Below are 20,323 nucleotides of genomic sequence, written 5' to 3'. Positions count from 1 at the left end.
ATAGCCCTACCTCCAGACTGGCACAGTCTCCCGAAAGCCGGGTCTCCTTTGGGAATGATGTTTCCTGAGGAGGCCACGACCTTGGACACTGTGAGGGACCAAGGGTCCAGCCAGGAGGCTGTTTGGAACGCTGTCATGGCAGTCGACTCCAAGGCCAATGCCTCTTGCTCTGGTTCTCGGCCAGCAGGTGCTGAAGAGACACTCGGAGTTAGCCTAGCCAGCTCCGGGTTAACCTGTTTGGGTGGCAGCGGGTCCTCCGATGGCACGTAGAAGCACCTCTGTCGTGGTAGAGGAGGGGGAAGCAGCTTGGATGACCTGCCAGACCAAAGTGATCCCTCCTTTCTGGAGGCAAGAGAGTCCACCTGGCCCAGCACGCTGTCGGCCAAGGCTGATCGGGGCAGGCCCACCGTCATCCTGGGTTCCCTCTTGGGACCCCAGAACGACTCCAGCCTAGATGTAGGCTCGGAGGGCGGGACCACCGATCCTTCCCCGAGGTCATTGTGCTGACGAATCAGTGCGATAACCTCAGCAAAAGACCTCTGGATCTCGGGAGTGACTGCGTCCTGAGGGGATGGACCGTCAAGTCAATCCAGAGAGACCGCCTACCGAGACCCTCCTCCTTCCACAGGAGGAAAAGCGACATACCCCTCTTGGTCCCCTACAACCACTTGGGCGTACGATCTGGTCAGTCCTAGGACCATGCCAGGTTCGTAGGCCCTTGTGGAGGGACCGCAAGAAGCGCACTCCTCACGGTCACTCCTCCAGGTGTAGCCCGAGGAGGTTGAAGGGATAGGAGAGGAAAACCTGACGCTTCCCCTCTGCCCACCGGCAGAACCGGTGTACTGGGGGGGCTGCAGGCGATCGCCAACCCGCAGTGACGACCGAGCTGCAGGCCTAGTCGCGCGGTCTCCCTGGGGAGAACCGCTGGACCGAGAACGGTAGTGACGGTCCCGAACGTCAGGAGAGCTGCTACTAGTCACCCTATCTGTCCAATCCCGCTGGGAGCGATGGTCAGGGGACAACAACACCTTCCTCTTCTTCTTCGTCAGCTTCCTCAGGACCACAGTCAGATCCTCCATCCAGGATGGAGCTGGAGCAGTTGCCGAAGCAACAGGGTTCAGCTGCACCAATCCAGAGGGACCTGCGGTGGGGGCAGCAACACGACGGGCTGGAGCGACGATGGCAGGAACTGGTACAGGAGCAGCAGCAACGGGAACTGGTGGCGGAACAGGAGCCAGCTTCATCACCCTGAATGCTCGGTGTACCTGGGAGGCCAAGAGAGTACCAGACCTGTCCGAGATCGCCACCTGCGCCATGCACCCCTGAGGAAGGAAAGGTCGGGTTAATGGGGGGGAGGGGGGGGAGGAAATCTCCCATCCCGAGCAAACGGAAGACCCCAAATATAGCTGAATGCCAAGGTGCCGCGTGCCCTCCTCTACACTCGACTGGTCAAGTGAAGAGAAGGACTGCGACACGTCCCCCGAAGGGGAAGGAGCCATACGTGGGAGCCGAGACAGAGGAAGGAAAGAGGAAGACGTGTCCGTGACCAGAGGAGTCGCTGAAGAGCCCTCCGACAGCTCCTTGGCTGGCTTACACGCCTTCTTCCTCCCCTCGTAACGCTCCTACTGCTCCCTCGACCACAGTACACATAAATCACATGGCTCGGTGTGAGAGGATTCACGGCCTTGACACCGAGTACATAAGTCATGAGGGTCTACCACCACGAGAGACCTAAAGGCCCCACACTTACGGCCCTCCACACCAGGCCACAATCTGTGGCTGAAGGGCTCGCGAGAATCAATGTCACAATTCACGAGCACAATCAAAAAGAAACAAAGTACTTACAATCTTTCACCACAAGCACTCAGTACAGTGGACCCCCCGTATTCGCATTCTCCCGATTCGCGGACTCACACATTCGCGGATTTCTCTCGGGAACCTTTCCCTGCATTATTTGCGGAAAATTCGCGCATTTGCGGTATTTTTCTATGAGAAATATCCACAAATTCCTGATTTTTGTTATTAATTTCATCATAAAATGCACTTTTTGTGATAAAACTATTAAAAAAACCAAGTATGAAAATTTTTAGTGGTTTTTCTTAAGTTTTAACTAACAAAATAGGCTGTTTTTAGCGTTTTTATAGGGGTTCTAAACATTCGCGGATTCTAACTATTCGCGGGGGGGTCTGGTACGCATCCCCCGCGAATACAGGGGGACCACTGTAATAGGGAAAGTTGAGAAACAATGCTTCTTAGCGAAGTAACAAAGCACAAGAGACAGTGGGCCGAGCAGCGAATAGCACGTCTTCTTCCGATGGCGGCCGAAAGCAAAGTGAAGCTTCACCTCCCAGTCGGCCAGGACGCCGTTAACGGACAAGCAGTTAACTACCGAACCTCCTTGTTCAAAAGCTTACGACCGGTTGCAGCTGGCACTGATTACATTCCATATGTTAAAGGACCGAGGGTTTGTATTACGTGTCGGAACAAATTTGCCTCTAACTGAAATTCAAAAGTCAACAGGTATCACAATCTCCCTTACGGTGCCCTAGACTTGTTGACTATGCCTTAGAGGCTTAGACAGTGTCACAGCCAGATATTCTGCACTAATACTTAATAACTCTTTAACGAAAATGTGATATTTCATTTGCCTAATTTACAATGGTCTGCCTGGTAGTTCTACAAATTTTTAATGTCAGATTCAGAGAGAGAGAGAGAGAGAGAGAGAGAGAGAGAGAGAGAGAGAGAGAGAGAGAGAGAGAGAGAGAGAGAGAGAGAGTCTCTCTCCTCACCAGATTGGTAACGTTTCCTCCATCTCTTTACTTATCATATCTTCTCGTAAAATCAGGTAAAAAAGCAAATGAGAATAATAAAAGTATCGTTAGTACTGTTATAATCATTGCTAAAATGCTGCACCCATATACAACTGAACGATAACATTTGTTTCCCTACAACAGATGAACTGAATCTGATAAACTTTTTGCTTGCATTTCAGCCATTGTATGATAGTACAAAATTACTGTAGTTTTGTTACAAATGACATTAATTAAGTAGAATAGGACTGATATATTTTTACATTATGCACTTATTCACTTTGGAGACAATACTGGCAGGGAAATATAGTACGATGCACTAGCACTGCTAAATTTAAGCTGCACTTGCAGCCGAAGTGAGAAAACAATGTTGACACAGCTAATGACAATAAATTATCGTGCATCAGTACCATGATGAAACTCAACCACAAATAATAGTGGAGAAAAAAGTATTTTAAATAAAAAATACTCCCCACGAAATAACAATTTGTCGGAAACTGTATTTTTCCTAACTATACAAACCTGAGGTCTTTTAACAATAGGAAGGTACTTAGCGGCAGCTGAACTGGTCGTAAGCTTCAAACAAGGGGGTTCGGTAGTTAACTACTTGTACAGCAGTTAGCGGTCAGCTCGACTGCGAGGAGAGGAGTCACTCTGCTTTAGGCCCAGGAAACGGAGAGTGAGGGGTGGCATGAGGTGGGACTATATGTAAAGGACCTCAGGTTTGTATAGCTAGGAAAAATACAATTTCAGACAAATTGTTATTTGTTTTGATACGTATACAAACCCACGGTCCTTTAACAATAGGAAGACTCACTTCTTGGTGGGTGGAATCTGAGTCTTAAGAACAGACTGGTGTTCGTCCTACCTTGGTTCCTTCCCTGGTCGTAAGAGCAGAGGGAGGGATCCTAGCCTCTGCCCAGCTGATCGGGTGGCACCGCAGGATCGGTGGTCAGACTTCTGGACCAAATTTATAAGAGGGAGGCAAGCGTACCTCTTATAAATAGCAAAAGGCAAGAACTAGTTCCTACTTCCAAAGCCAAAATGAAGTCATGGGTTTGTCTCTTGTTGGCTTCCACTTCCCCCCCTTGTTGGGGACTGGTGGATAAACACTCCTATCCCTACTGAAAGGGATAGGATGGAGCTCAGTTGTGTAGCTTACCTGCATTGGCCTCCTGTTCAGCGTAGTGATGACGCGGCCCTCTGCCTACAGGTAGAGGAGAAGAACGGAGGAAGAGAAGCCAGTCACACTCTCTTTCACTCGTCCATTCATGCAGTCACACAAGGATGCGATGCTCTTCTGTCCGCTCGGGTGCTGGGTAGACTACACTACTTGTTGAGCAGCCACCATGGGTCCCAAGGAAAAAGTGTCCAAGGACCTGTGGGTTATATCCTGAAGGTAGAATGAAGTGAAGGTGGTCTGGTTGGCCCAAACCCCTGCCTTCAGAACCTGCGTCAGGGAGAAGTTCTTGCAGAACGAAAGTGTTGGACCAATACCTCTGACTTCGTGGGCTCTCGGACAAAGGGTACCGGTGTCGTCACTACCATCCGCGTCGTACGCCCTCCTGATCACCTCATGCAGCCAGAAAGAAAGTGTTCCTGGAAACTTCTTCCTTGGTAACCTCGCTGCTAACGAAGAGATGTCGACACTCAGGCCTGAGGTGCCGAGTTCTCTTCAGATAGCGCCGTAGCGCCCTCACAGGACAAAGCAGCATCTCATCCGCATCATTATCGGTGAAATCCTTCAGGGAGGGGATCGCGAAAGACTCAAACCGGTCGTCAGGGACCAAAGGATTCTGAGTCTTCGCTACGAAGTTCGGGACGAAATCGAGTGTCACGGATCCCCATCCCCTGGAATGCTTGACGTCGAAGGAAAGACCATGAAGTTTCCCTACTCTCTTCGCCGATGCCAGGGCCAGCAAGAAGAGGGTCTTGAGAGTCAGATCCCTGTCTGACGACTCTCGAAGTGGCTCGAAGGGTCTGCGAATCAAACTCCTAAGGACTAGAGTCACATCCCACCCTGGGGGCCTGAGTTCCCTGGGTGGGCAAGACCTCTCGAAGCTCTTCATCAGGAGGGAGATCTCGAAAGAAGAGGAGATATCCACACCTCGCTGTTTAAGGACTAGGGCCAGGGCGGCTCTGTATCCTTTAACTGCAGAGATGGAGAGGAGCTTCTCTCGGCGAAGGAAGACGAGGAAATCCGATACCTCCTGAAGAGTGGCTCTGAGACGAGAGAGACCCCGTCCACGACACCAACCACAGAAGACGGACCCCTTCCCCTGGTAGACAGCTGCAGCTGCAGAGGACTGTCTGAGGTATCCAGCCATCTCTGTTGCTGCACTGCGAGAAAAGCCTCTGGCTCGCAAGAGATGGTGGATAACAGCCAGCCAGGAAGACACAGGGACTCGACGGATCGGTGGTACCGTTCTACGTGTGGCTGGCACAGGAGGTTGTGCCACGGGGGAATCTCTCTCGGCACTTTGGCAAGCAGAGCCAACAGGTCGGGTACCAAACGGCACGAGGTCGTTTGGGTGCCACCAGGATCATCCGATGGTTCGCGGTGATCAGCGCCCTGCTGATCAATTTGCCAATCAAACAGAATGGGGGAAAGGCGTACACGAAAAGGTTGTCCCACGGTTGTTGAAGAGCGTCCTCTGCAGCTGCCCATGGGTCCAGCACAACCGAGTAGAAAACCTGGAGCTTTCTGTTGTGCCGGGTGGCAAACAGATCCACGACTGGACGCCCCCACAGGTTGAAGAGCCTTTCCGCCAAGTCTGGATGAAGAGACCATTCGGTTCCTATCACCTGATCCCGACGGCTGAGCTTGTCGGCTACCACATACCTCTTGCCTGGAATGTAGCAGGCCGACAGCTCTACTGAGTGTGCCATGGCCCACTTGTGCACCTGCAACGTCAACTGGTGCAGTGGGAGGGACACTAGGGACCCCTGCTTGTTGATGTAGGCCACTACCGTGGTGTTGTCGCTCATCAACACCACCGAGTGTCCCACCAGACAGTCCTGGAACTCTTGGAGAGCAAGGAACACTGCCTTGAGCTCCAGGACGTTGATGTGAAGGTGGTTGTTGCGATGGTCCCACACGCCTGCAGTCAGCACTCCTCCAGGTGTGTGCCCCATCTCTCGGTCGATGCGTCTGAGAACAGCAACATCTCCAGGGGGGAGTGCGAAGAGGCACTCCTCTTACAAGGTTCCCGTCGTCCAGCCACCAGCCTAGGTCCTGCCTCACCTCCTCCGTGAGGGACACAGGGAAGAAGGGAGGGTCCCTTGCCTGTGACCAACACTCCTTTAGTCTCCACTGAAGAGACCGCAGGTGAAGACGCCCGTGAGGGACTAGCTTCTCGAGAGACGACAGGTGACCGATCACGACCTGCCACTGCTGAGCTGGTTGCTCCTGTAGAGACAGGAACTGTCTTGCTGCCTCCCTGAACCTGCTGATCCGCGAATCTGCGGGGAAGACTCGCCCTGCTACCGTGTCGATTAGCATGCCCAGGTACTTCATCCTCTGCTTGGGCTCGAGGTCTGACTTCTCATAATTCACTACGATCCCCAGATCGCAGCAGAATTTGAGGAGTCGATCTCTGTCCTGCAGCAACTGCGAGCGGGAGCTCGCCAGGACTAACCAATCGTCGAGATACCTCATCAGACGTATCCCTACCGAGTGGGCTCAAGCCAACACCAGCGTAAACACTCGCGTGAACACCTGTGGGGCGGTTGAGAGACCGAAACAAAGTGCCCTGAATTAGTACACTTTCCCGTCAAGGATGAAGCGGAGGTACTTCCTGGAGGATTGATGGATGGGTATCTGGAAATACGCGTCCTTCAGATCCACCGAAAGCATGAAGTCGTTCTCCCTGATGGAATCGAGCACTGAACGTGCAGTTTCCACCGTGAACCGAGTCTGGTGAACTAATTGGTTCAAGGGAGAGATCTATCACCGGGCACCAGCCCCCGAGGACTTCTCCACCAGGAAGAGTTGACTGTAGAAGCCCGGCGACTGATCCCATACGATCTCCACAGCACGTTTGCTCAGCATGGCTTCTACTTCCTGTCGAAGCGTCACGTCCTTGGTCGAGCCAGGAACGTACATTTGCAGATGGACCAGGTTGGAGGTGAGGGGTGGCCGAGACTCGAAGGGTAGTAAATATCCCTCCCGAAGGACATTCACTGTCCAGGTCTCTGCACCGTAGCACTGCCATGTTGCCCAATGGCTCGCCAGGCAACCCCCCACTTCCGGCAGCAGGTGAGGGGGAACGCCATCCCTAGCGTTTCCCTCCTCTCTTCGGCTTCTTCTTCCCAGATCCACCTCGAGAGAAGGACTGGGAGGAGGGATGGTTGCGATCACTCCTTACAGCAGAAGTCGAAGGCAGAGTCTTTCCTCTCGGTTTCAACGAGGCAATCGTCTTGGCTGCAGAGGAAGCGCTAGCTAAACAACTCTTGGGCTTAGCCGCAGTCGTACGAGGTTGCCCAGCCACCTTGGAGACTGCCTGGTGGACAAGACGGTCACTGTCGTCAGTCCGCCGCTGTTCCACCGCAGCGTCCACCATCTCTCAGGGGAAGAGAAAGGAGGAACTCCGCACCAGTCCATTGCGAAGACCCAGGTCCGCCTCACGCCCAGCCGCCCTGGTCACTCGGGTGAGAACAGCGTCTACGCCAGAGAACCAGGTTGGCCCACAGGTTAGCCATCTGGTGGGCAAGGGAGGAGATGGCCCTACCTCCAGACTGGCACAGTCTCACAAAAGCAGGGTCCCCTTCATGAGTGATGTTCCCTAAGGAGGCCGCGGCTTTCGACACTGTGAGGGACCACAGGTCGATCCAGGAGACTGCTTGGAATGCTGCCATTGCGGTGGATTCCAAGGCAAGCGTCTCTTGCTACGAGAACCAGAGGTTCTCCGACAGGAGCTGCAGCAGAGACACCCCCGAAGTTAGCCTAGCTAGCTCCAGGTTGACCTGTTTGGGCGGCAGAGGGTCTTCTGAAGGCACATAGAAGCGCCTCTGTCGCAGTATAGGTGGAGGAAGGAGCTTGGAAGACCTACCGGACTGAAGCGAACCCTCCTGTCCGGAGACGAGATCGTCCACTTGGCTCAGCACGCTGTCTGCCAAGGCCGATCACGGCAGACCCACCATCGTCCTGGGTTCCTTCTTAGGTCCCCAGAACGACTCCAAGTCCGATGTGGGGTCAGAAGGTGGGAGTGGTGATCCTTCCCCGAGGTCATTGTGCTGACGAATCAGCGCAATAACCTACGCAAACGACCTCTGGATCTCAGGAGAGACTGCATCCTGTGGAGACGGACCGTCAAGTGAGAATGCCTTCCGAGACCCTCCTCCTTCCACAGGAGGAACCACAACAGACCCCTCCTGGTCTCCTCCTGCCACTTGTGCATACGATCTGGTCGGTCCTAAGACTGTGCCAGGTTCGTAGGGTGTTGTGGCGGGATCGCGAGGAGTGCGCCCCTCGCGATCACTCCGCGCCCCTCGTGATCACTCCTGATCGCCTCGCTCTTCCCGGTGAAGCCCGAGGAAGTTGAAGGGATTGGAAAGGAAGACCAGGACAGAGCTGGGGCAGTTGCTGAAGCAACGGGGCCCGACTGCACCTGTCCAGAAGGACCTGGGGTGGGAGCAGCAACACCACGGGCAGGAACTGGTACCGGAACTGGAGTGACAGCATACTCAGGAACAGGAGGCGGGGCAGGAACCGGCAGCATCCTCTGCACAGGAAGCAAGTCAAGGGGAGAGCTCTTGGGACACCGAAAGTCCGGGGCTGCAGCAGGAGCGGCAAACCCAGGTGGCAGCATCACAGCGGGCATCATAACCTCCAGGACTGGCGTCTGCACAGCAGCTGTAGGGGTCACCGTGGCTACGTGCTAGGTGTACACCAGGTGCGTTACTGGCATGGCCCCTCTCGCCCGGTGACTCAGCAGCCCCTGGACCGTCGGTGTCCCTTGCAGCCCCAGCAAGTACCAGGCCCGTTCGAGATCGTCCACCGTGGCAAGCAGATCTGAGGAAGGAAAGGTCGGGTGAGTTAGTGGGGGGGGTGTCTCCCCTCGCCTGGGGGGGAGGGGGGTTCCCACCCCGAGCGAATGGAGGACCCCAAGTACAACTGGATGTCGGGGTATCTCGGCCCCCACCTCCACGCTCGACTGATCGAGAGAGGAGAAGGAGTGAGAAACCTCCCCCGAAGGAGAAGGAGCCATACGAGGGAGGTGAGATGGAGGGAGAAAAGAGGAAGACGTGTCCGTAACCAAGGGCATAGCCAGAGAACCCTCCGACGACTCCTTGGCCGGCTTACACAGCTTCTTCCTCCCCCCATAGCGCTCCCACTGCTCCTCCGACCAAAACACACAAACATCACATGTCTCGGTGCGAAAGCATTCCCGCCCTCTACACCGAGTACAAAACTCATGAGGATCAACCTCAACAGATGATCGGAAGGCCCCACACTTACGGCCCTCCACACCAGGGCACAATCTGCGGCTGATGGGGGGGCGAGGGGGTCTCTCCGGCACTTGGGAATCGATAATCACTTGCAAAATTCACTGAGAATGAAATACAAAACACAGATACGTACTTACGCAGGCTTTGTACATTCACACTGAGTAAAAGAAAAAGATAAACAGCCTTCAGGAAGTGAAGAAAACAGAGCATACGACTGAAGCGGGCAGAGAGATGAGCAACACGTCCATCCACTCGCGCGACCGAAAGGAAAGTGACTCCTCTCCTCGCAGTCGAGCTAACCGCCAACTGCTGGACAAGTAGTTACCTACCGAACCCCCTTGTTCGAAGCTTATGACCGGTTCAGCTGCCGCTAAGTACCTTCCTATGTTAAAGGACCGAAGGTTTGTATACGTATCGGAACAAATAACACATTTTACTGTTGTTGTAACTCCACTAACAGATAAATACATAAATGTCGCATTATTATGAAATAGGATGAAAATAACGAACGTAATCATTTTTTTGTTACACAAAATAACATGCTCCCGACACCATCAAAAAAAAAAAAAAATAACAATAGAATTCACAACATGACATATATATTCCAGTCATATTTCAACTTAAAAGCGCTTCGTTTAACAAGAAATAACCTATTTACACTAAATAGAAGCAATAAAATAGTTTTGAATTGAGTTCAAGTAGGGCAAACTACTCCTGCCCCTGCCCTTAACTGATTTTTCCAAACCAAAACATAGATTGCTTTGTTTGTATTGTATAATACTATACATAGTAATATGAGGCTACATACATGACTGGATACAGTTAAGTAAAGCATAACTTTTTAAAAGAGCCAAGGAAAAGATGCATATTTGTTATGATTGTATTTTATGAGGGTCTCTCGGTGCTTCGGCAAGTACCAATATAAGTACTGATAACCAGACAACAGCACCATCTATTAACGAAAAAATAACTAAGTCTAGTTCACGTATTCAGTCAATATAAACAAAAATGTTATTTTTATTTTAAAATGAAATTTTATTGTATAATTACCAAACAATTATACAGCTGTAGGTTCCCTACAATGGCAGGCAATAGATTTAAAACTTCGCATTGGCACCGCCATCGCCAATGTTGGTGACATCATCTCCCTCCACTCAAGGGAGATGCAGGTACAACTGTCTAGGTAACAACAATTCGTTCTGCCCAGCCATCCACCTGTGGGAAGGAGGGAGGGTTTTAATTAATAATTGTTCGGTAAGTATGCAATAAAATATAATTTTATTATTAAAATTCCATATTTATTGCAGTGTCTTACCGAACAATTATAAAGCTGATTACCCATTGCAAGGATGGGGGGATCTGTGGATTATGCTCAATTCAAAAATGTTGTCAAATTCTTGAAAAAAGACAAAAGAGCACAGTTAGCGCTTATTGTACCTTACCTTGTAAGAGAGCTACTGCAAGAGAATACTGCCTCTGGTCGGTGCTCATCTTACATAGTAGAAGGCTCAGTGTATGACCAATGAGTGCCTCTACACTGAGTGGAATATCTTCGTAGTCATGGTAGCTCGCCGCTAACTTAGCGAAGATAAAAACAAAATATTACCCTTGCCTTGGGCTAACACCAGAAATAACAACCACAATAGACAAACAGTAACTGTCACCTACACCAAACTGAAAAACCCCTTTTACCCACCATACTAAACCAAATGAATGTGTGAGTACTCCAGGTACCTAGTACCCCCAGGCTTCCCTTGAACTCATCAACCTTGATACAAGGCAAAAAAATTAACAGAGGGGGACCAACCCCCTATGCTGTTTCTCCCAACACCATACCAGCTACCGAAAGTGGACCAAGAGATTTACAATCTTCGAACACCGTTTCAATTTCTTTCAAATAATGTACCGCAAAGAAGGATTTGGACTGCCAAAAGTTATTTTGAATAATAGCGGATAACAAAAGGTTGTGACGAAAAGCAAGGTTGTACAGAGTGAAAGAACGTGTCCCCCCGTTTCCTGATGTAGGAAAGAGCAGTGGAATTGTTCACATGAACTGCCACCACCTGTCCCACTACAAGGTGAGTGAACGATTGAAGGCCCACGAATACTGCTAACAGTTCATTTACATTGATATGAAGAGAGCGCTGGAGTTCCAACCACTTCCCTGACATCCTCTTCTCTCCCAACAGGGCTCCCCAACCTGCATTGGATGCGTCTGAATAGAACTGAAGGGTTGGGTGGAGTGGACCAAGAGAAAGACCCTCTACCAGTCTTGGTTTTGATAGCCACCACACTAGGTGCTCCTTGATTTTGTCTGTAATCATAAATACTGTCAAGTCTGGTTGCGTTTTCCTACACCATGAACCATTCAGGAAGAATTGAAGGGGTCTCATGTGTAGTCTTCTGAGTTTGACGAACTGCTCCACTGAAGCAAGTGTGCCTAACAGACTCGTCCAAAAGTTGGCGGAACAGGGCTTGTGGACTCTTTTCGGGGAGAAAACCCCAAACAACTCGAAAGTTCAGTCATCCCCAAATAGAAAATGCTCCGAGACGAAATACGTTGTGACTTGACCTTGTTTATTAGAATTTCTAATAAGTGTGCTAATAAAAGTGTCCTCTTGAGATCCCTCAAGCACTGGCTTTCCGAAGAGGAGCGGAGAAGCCAGTCGTCTAGGTAGACACACATTCTGATGCCTAGGAGGTGTAAACATTTCCCTAGGGGCGTCAGCACTCCCGTATTTCCTGGAGTCCTGGTGAATTACAATGTGGAAGTAAGCATCTTGCATGTCCAGGGAGACCATCCAATCCCCCTGACGAAGGGAATCTAGTACCGAATGATTCGTCTTCATATTGAACTTGATCTTCTGAACGAACAAGTTCAGGGTGCTTACATCCAAAACAGGCCTCCAGCCCCCCGATGACTTGGGGACTACAAACAGATGGTTGTAAAAACCTGGGGATGATTTGTCAAGTATCTCCTCTATCACCGCCTTCCGTAGGAAAGCCTCTACCTCTCAAGCTAAGGTTAAATACCTCTCAGAGCCTGGAGAGTAGGCGGGAAATATGATGGGAACAGAGGAGAGAAGCAGAGTCTCTATGAGAGGAATGGAGTAACCGAACCTGAGGACTTGTATCACCCAGGGCTCTGCCCCTCTGCGACTCCACTCCTCCCAGAAGAGGAGTATGAAGGACTGAGAGATCACTTGGATGACTTGGTGTCAGCTTTGGTAGAGGTCTTAGTCGGGAGTCGCAAGTTCGAACAGCGCTTGACAAAGGGTCTGGACCTGCCTCCTCAAAAGGGTTTCTTCTGCAAAGGCGATTCTGAGGTGGAAGGAGTCACAGTCAGGGGCTTGACGCATTTGGAAGACTGGGGAAGAAAGTCATTAGTAGATTTCTTTTCTAAGGCAGAAAGAATCTTAACCACTGTTTCCTCATGGAAAAGATGAGTCTTGTCAAAAGGAGAAAACAACAGAGCGGACTTCAGAGGCAAAGTAACTCCTCTCATAACGAAGGAACACCAGAGCTGCCTTTTCTTTAAGGTGCTGAACACAAATGGAGAAGCCAGCTCATTGCAACCATCCCAAACTGATTTGTCGGCAAAAGACAGAACCCCGAGCCAATCAGATGCAAGTTCTTCAGGAGGGTAGGACAGTCTTCTATCTTCGTGGCAAGAGTTCCGATCATCCAGTCCAGAAAGCTCATTATTTCCAAAATTTTGAATATATTCTTGACAAGGTGATCCACTTCGGGTGATGTGAAGAATATCTTAGCTGCTGCGAATGCTGACCTTTTCGCGTCGACAAGAGAAGTCCCCTTGGGAGGAGGGAAAAACTCCCATAGAAGGTGCTTCTCCAGTAACTTGGAGGGAGGATAGGTGAAAGTTGCTTTCCCAAGCTCTCTCTTTATTGTCAACCAGGTCTCCATATCACGAAGCGAACGTTTAGCCACCATAGACAGCATGAGTTTTGGGAGAAGGGGATCTAAATTCTTCCTTCTCATGAGGGAAATCAAAGCAGGAGACCTAGAAGCAGCTGCGATGAAATAGTCTGGGTACATATCCAGGAGGTAGCGTTAAAGCTTCGAATAGCACAAAAGCACGGTAGTTTCCGCTTCTTGATCCTCCTCTTCATCTGAAGAAATAGGTGACAAGGAGGGATCCGCATTCGACTCAGTGTTCTTGAAACCTTGCTTGCTATCTCTCATACAAGACATTAACTCCTCTAATTGTCGACGGAGAGGGACTAAGTTAGCTTCCTCTTGAGCTGAAGGTAAAGGTACCGGAGTCAAAAGAGTCAACACCAGAGGTCTTGCATCAGTCGAAGCATCTGCCACACGAGAAGTTGAAGCCGCACTCCTGACATTCTGGATTGACTAACTAGTCGACTAACACGACATTCCTCAATCGAGTCAATGGAGGCTGTCGTTGCATTAAGCCTACGGGGCGAAGTTTACGTAGAAACACTGCAAGAAAGATGAGGACTGCTATCTACCTCTCTGTTCCTTTCAACAGGAGGCGGCAAGAAGACCTCTTAAGTTGAACGTCTCTTAAGTGGGCGTGAAGAGGAAGAGCTGCGCCAATTTCAACGTCTCACAGGCGCAGAATTGCTTGAGTCAGTTGATAACTTAGCACTGAACAACACACCTTTCCAATGGTGTTTAGTCGAATCCTGCTGGCGCACTACAGGATTGGCAGAGGGAGCAAATGCCTGTGGGCAAACCCCGACCGTCTCCCTTGGACCTCCGGTATGTCTTCTCCCCGAGGCGGGGGAACGGGACAGTGACCTCGTCTAATAGAACTGTTGGTACAAACAGCTACCCCCCTCAGACTGCAATGCACTGACACTTTTTCACTTCACTTGCAGCCTATTCCATGAAAGACTTAACTGATAACCCTAACTGCTTAACAGTATATTGGCTAATACATCAAACTTTTTCTCAAACTTAGACTCAAGACTGGCAATGGTGTCAGGAGAAACTGCACGGGAAGCTGGAGAAGGAGTTACACGAGGAGTAGGAGGACTTGAGATCGGAGACATAATCAGAGGCGAAGGAGGAGGAGGCACAGGTGCTTCAATAGAAGAAGCAGAAGAAGGTATACTAGCCTTACTCTCAGCTCTAAGAGCCACTTTCCTCCTCTTATCCTTAACTGTCTTCTCAGAGTGAGAAACAAAAACTTTCCACTGTTGTACGCCAATCTTTGCATTCTTTGCAAGTATATTCCCTAGAACACTCAAATCCCCTACATTTAAGGCACTTGGAGTGCGAATCATAGATGGTTTTAACTAGCCTAGCTTTGCACCCTTCGGTGCAAAACCTAACTACCGATGGACTAGTCCGACATGATGGTATGACCAGAAATTGCAGAAATGAAAACTAAATAGCTAAAATACTTTCAAAACAACAACACAAAGTTTTAGTACTTCACCCAATATTGGTAAGAAATACTTCCCAAAAGATGAAGAACAAGTCTGCACCGAGAACCAATGTTCACCAGAGGCCGGCAGAGAACAAATTGTTGTTGTCTGGAGTTGTACCTGCACCTCCCTCGAGTGGAGGGAGATGATGTCACCTACATCGGTGATGGCGGCGCCACCGTGAAGTTTTAAATCTATTGTCTGCCACTGTAGGAACCTACAGCTGTATAATTGTTCGGTAAGACACTGCAATAAAAATAACCTTGTCACATATGAATAGTTTCTAAAGATTAATTTATGCTAAATAGAAGCAACAAAATCTCTGAATTGAGTTAAATACAGCAAAATAATCTTACCTCTGCCCTCAGCTGATTTTTCCAAAGTAAAACATAATCGGTTTGTTTGTATTTTATAACACAAATAGTAATACAAGACTACATACAGTATTATTGGATACTGCAAAGTAAAGGATAACTTTTTAAAAGAGCAGAGGAAAAGATATATATTCATTATGTTTGTATTTTATGAGGCAGTCTCAGCACCTATCCTAAGAAACTGATAACCAGACAATGGCAATACAAACCCTATGGAGTGTAAAAACCAGTTATGAATGTATTTAACAAGCAAAGTGCCGCTAACTGATGGCGCAGTAACCGCGGCCTTCCTGTACTTGTAACACTAACCCCTTTTAGGAATTTTCAAACTAAAGAACTAAATTGACCTATTTCCTATATATTAATGAAAATGTTGTAATAAAAGACCATTTTAAGATTTTTCAAGCTTTAAAACTAAATTTCCAGTGCAATTAAAACACTAGTTAAAAAAAAGTATATGAAGAAAAATTGAGGGGTTCATTCCCTTTGCTTTTCTTATCATTATTTTTGTATAAATAGTATTTTCAATGTTGAGAATTTAATTCCAAGGTTTTAAAATTTTTAAAATGCACAGAACCATACCCTCCTCATGTTTTGAACCTCTTAAATGATTTTCTATAATGACAGAAAAAAAAGGCACTAAACCATACCTGATCTGTACTCTGTGTTTTTCCTCCAGTCTGCTACATCAATTTCCAGTGTTCCGGCAATAACAAGCTCCAACTCTCTTGCGTCAAAAACTCCGACCAACCTTGGGTCGATCACCTCATAAAAGCCCCGAACCAAGCTCTCAGTCTGCTCGCTCACCCCCCGCTCCAATCTCCACTTAATCATCCTTTCTAAATATTCCTAAAGAAAGGTCTTATGATAGTAATATACTATGCTTCGGTGCAAAGTAAACTTCACTTTTTTTGCTATTGGACTTGGATTTGTGTACAATATAACAATTTAATAGGTTCCAAGAACTCTTTTAAAAGTGACATCACAACAACTCTGAAGTAATGAAGTTTCTTATATCTTAAACCATAAATTCTTGCATGAGTGTCTTAGTCTAATTCAAATCTTGAAGTAAATAAACCTATCAAAATCAAACCATGCTGCCACTATAAATTCTATCTCTAGTACAAAATTTTTCTTTAATGACAGTGACCAAATATTGCTCAGCAGATATGCCAGCAACTGAGTAGTAATTCTTTGTGTTAAATATTATTAAATAGGATTTACAGTACCATAACATATCCTATTTTACTAAACCAGTAACTAAAGTGTCTAAAGTTCTTAATTACTAAACCAGTAACTAAAGTGTCTAAAGTTCTTAAAAGTGGTAAGATTTTACCTTCTTGTTCCTTTCAGTCACTGCAATGTTCCGACCACCTTGTTTCAAGTCTTTTTCCACAACACGGCCACCAATCTCTTCTGTGACGCAAAAGTTCAACTCCAATATGTCAGTGATATCATTATCCTTGACCCACAACAATGACTGATGGAATTCCGAATCCAGAGACTCCACATCAGACAGAGAAACAGGGCTGGAAAAAAATTCATCAATCACTACTTTGAGGAAGAAGTGTAAGGCACTTTATATATTTTGCTTGGTTTCAAGAGCAAGTCTTAATGGACAGATCACGTAAGATCTATTTTGAATGTTTGGATCACTTCTAACTTGCTGATTATTCATCCAAAATCTAACCAAGTCACTTACAATGCTCTCATGTTATTTTATGCAATTTTCAACTTATTTTGACTTACACATACTTTTTTCTAATGCATCATAATAATGTACAAGTATTCTCCTTTACATAGACACCTAATTTATTATCATATCTAAAACCGAAGCTTCACAGGCAGTTGGTCGCACTGCTTAACATAAACACCATTTCTTCAGTTTTATGTGCAAATCATTTCTTTTCTACTTTGCTTTGGGCTGTTCTAGAGTAATAAAATATATATATCTATTTCATAAATCATGAGGCTTGAAAAATTGATTATTCTAATTTCAGTTACCTTCTGAGAAGTGCCTTATAAAAAGGTCGTGTGAAGAAAGCATCTAGCAGATACTGATGGACTAATGCAAGGCCGAGTACCCGACCACAAAACCGAAACCACTCATGGTAGTTGTCCACAAACGCTGACATTGGAGAGATCTGGACTGTGTAGGTATCATTGGCAGAGTACTCGAAAAGGCCATAATAAGGATTGAAAAGTTCTCTGGACAACAAGAAGAAGAACTCTCGTGAAGGCCCTCCATAGTCAAGTCCCTCTTCTCCATGGAATGTAATATAAAGCTTGGATTTCTGAAGATCCTTCTTGCTAGTAACCATAATTTTATTGAAGGCGTCTTCTAGGAGGTGGTCACGCCGTATATTCAGCCTGAAAAAATAATTATAATCTCCGTCATTCAACACAGACATCAGGAATTTCTTTTCAACCATACACAGAAAAATCAGAGATCCAAATATGTCCATATCAAAGTTTCCCATTAATAATGTTCAAAATTTGTGCCTGCATGTTCCAAATGTGTTTTCCTATAAGGTAAAATGTTTTAATGCTTGAATGCACAAGCAAATCCTATTATTTTGCTAAACAATCATCAATACTTTTAAGCAATGAAGTACATTATATATGGATGATGTCAATAAATAATGAAAAAGAAAGAGAGGTTCAGTTCACAATTTAGCAAAAAGTTAGGAAGAGGCTGTGCACACAATGGAACCAAACAAAGATCATGTCAAGATTAGCAAACCCAATATTTTTCAAGACAATATTATACCACTCTGATTTATATATATATATATATATATATATATATATATATATATATATATATATATATATATATATATGTGTGTGTGTGTGTGTGTGTGTGTGTGTGTGTGTAATATATATATATATATATATATATATATATATATATATATATATATATATGTAAGGACTCATGCATCCAAATGCAAAATTAATGTGGAAAAAAAAGCATTTTTCAATAATAGGTATTATTAAACAAACAGCCTACTTAACGACCCTTGAGTCTTTATTTATCAAGCAGCTCTCTCCAGGCTTAAACTATATTGTTTCTTCGTCTCCTCTCTCTCTGGCCTAAGTGTTGTTCTGGGCATGTATGAACTGTTGTGGTCACTTGGCTCTTTTCCTTTCCTTGAATATATATATATATAGATATAGATATATATAGATATAGATAGATATATATATATATAGATATAGATATATCATAGATATAGATATATATATATATATTATATATAGATATATATATATAGTATATATAGATATATATATATATATATATTATATATATAGATATATAGATATATATATATATATATATATATATATATATATATATATATATATATATGATATATATATATATATATATATATACTATATATATGATATATATATATATACATATATAGATATATATATCGATATATCTATCTATCTACCTATTTATCTATATCTATATATATATTCTATATATATATATCTATATAGATATATCTATATATTATATATATCTCTATATATATATATCCCTTATATAATATAATCTATAATATATATATATTATTATTATATTATAGTATATATATATATATATCTATATATTATATATTATATATATATTATTAAATTAATATATATATATATTATAAAATATTATTAATATTAATATTATATATTAATTAATATATATATATATTATATATTATATATTATATATATAATATTAATACTATATATAGATATATATACTATAATATATATATACTATATATTATATATATACATATATATTAATATTATATATATATATATATTCTATATATAATATATTATTATATCATCTATATATATATATAATATAATATATTATATTTAATGATAATTATTTAAATATATATATATAATATATAATTCTATATCTATATCTATATATAATATATATAATACATTATATATAATAATTAATATATATATATATAGATATATCTATTATACATTATATTAATATAAATAATTATATATTATTATATATATATATATATATAATATAAATATATACAGTAGCAGTCATAATACTTTGCGTGGTAGGGAAGATGGAAGAAGAAAAAGAGTACAACAAACTAAAAATATTCAGGAAAAATTAATCATTAAAGCAGCCATCATAAAATTTGGAATGAATAATCACCAACTCCTGCCCTAGTACTTGATAGGCATGCCACAACATTTACGGACTTTCTGGAGTGTCCTGGGCATTGAATCTGAAAACCGCTGCAGAAGGGACTCGTCCAAATCGTCCCAAGCGTGTTTCAAACTTTGCGCTGCAAGACGTGTCCACATTCAGTAACTTTCTTTTTATGATTTCTTAATGATTGAAATGGCTGGGGAATTCCCTGGCTAGTTGTGGATATATTCAATTCCACAATCTCTAAGCCACAAAGTATTCTGTTTGGCGGTATGATCCCCAGTGCACGAATCTTAATCCAATGCCATTGAAAATCAGCCATTGAAACTAAAAAAAATTCGACTGAGTGAAATTGACTAATTGGGAACTTAACTAGAGGTACTGGCTCACTCACAGAAAGTGTAACTCTGTGTAAGAGCTCTTCATTAACCTGTTGGATGTTGTGACAGTTGAATGTCAAATTCTTTTCTTGTGCTCTGCCATAGCCGTTGCTAACATTATTTTGTGTGGTTGAGTGAGTGTGGTTGCATTAACAATGTCTAAACCGTATACTTCCATTGAGATAAAATATGAGAGTGATACAACTTTACGAGGAAGGCCTTAAAACTGGTGTAATTACCCAAAAAATTGGTGTGAAATGATGGACTGTCCAGAACATTCTGAAAACTTTTCGTGAATTGAGAGGGAAAGAAGTACCCAAGGCTAGGACCAGGACTGGGAGGCCCCCTATTAATAGTAAGAGGGGGTTAAGAGTTCTCGCCAGGAACATTGAGGTCTCAATGTTCCTGGCGAGAACTCTTAACCCCTTCTTACTATTAATAGGGGGCCTCCCAGTGCTGGTCCTAGCCTTGGGTACTTCCTTCCCTCCCGACTCACGAAAAGTTTTCAGAATGTTCTGGACAGTCCATTGTTTCACGCCATTTATTTGGCTAATTACACCAGTTTTAAGGCCTTCCTTGTAAAGTTGTATCACTCTCACACGATATCTCAATGGAAGTATACGGTTTAGACATTGTTAATGCAACCACACTCACTCAACCACACAAAATAATGTTAGCAACGGCT

At 45.0% G+C, this 20,323-nt stretch overlaps 1 protein-coding gene across 3 annotated transcripts in view; it reads right to left on the bottom strand.

The window, feature by feature from the left end:
- The window catches only part of LOC135200435 (E3 ubiquitin-protein ligase HECW2-like), a 171,105-nt gene that overhangs the window by 17,291 nt on the left and 133,491 nt on the right, over positions 1 to 20,323 (bottom strand). For all 3 annotated transcript variants that reach the window (XM_064229069.1, XM_064229071.1, XM_064229070.1), the window contains 3 exons: positions 17,053 to 17,418; positions 16,385 to 16,577; positions 15,699 to 15,897 (listed from right to left, as the gene is read on the bottom strand). In XM_064229069.1, coding sequence (XP_064085139.1) covers positions 15,699 to 15,897; positions 16,385 to 16,577; positions 17,053 to 17,418 — 758 coding nt within the window. The remainder of the gene's footprint in view (positions 1 to 15,698; positions 15,898 to 16,384; positions 16,578 to 17,052; positions 17,419 to 20,323) is intronic.

The sequence above is a fragment of the Macrobrachium nipponense genome, chromosome 26, assembly GCF_015104395.2.
Source record: "Macrobrachium nipponense isolate FS-2020 chromosome 26, ASM1510439v2, whole genome shotgun sequence".
NCBI lineage: Eukaryota > Metazoa > Arthropoda > Malacostraca > Decapoda > Palaemonidae > Macrobrachium > Macrobrachium nipponense.
The sequence above is the reverse complement of the archived record's forward strand: the minus strand, read 5'-3'. Positions and strand labels throughout refer to the sequence as shown.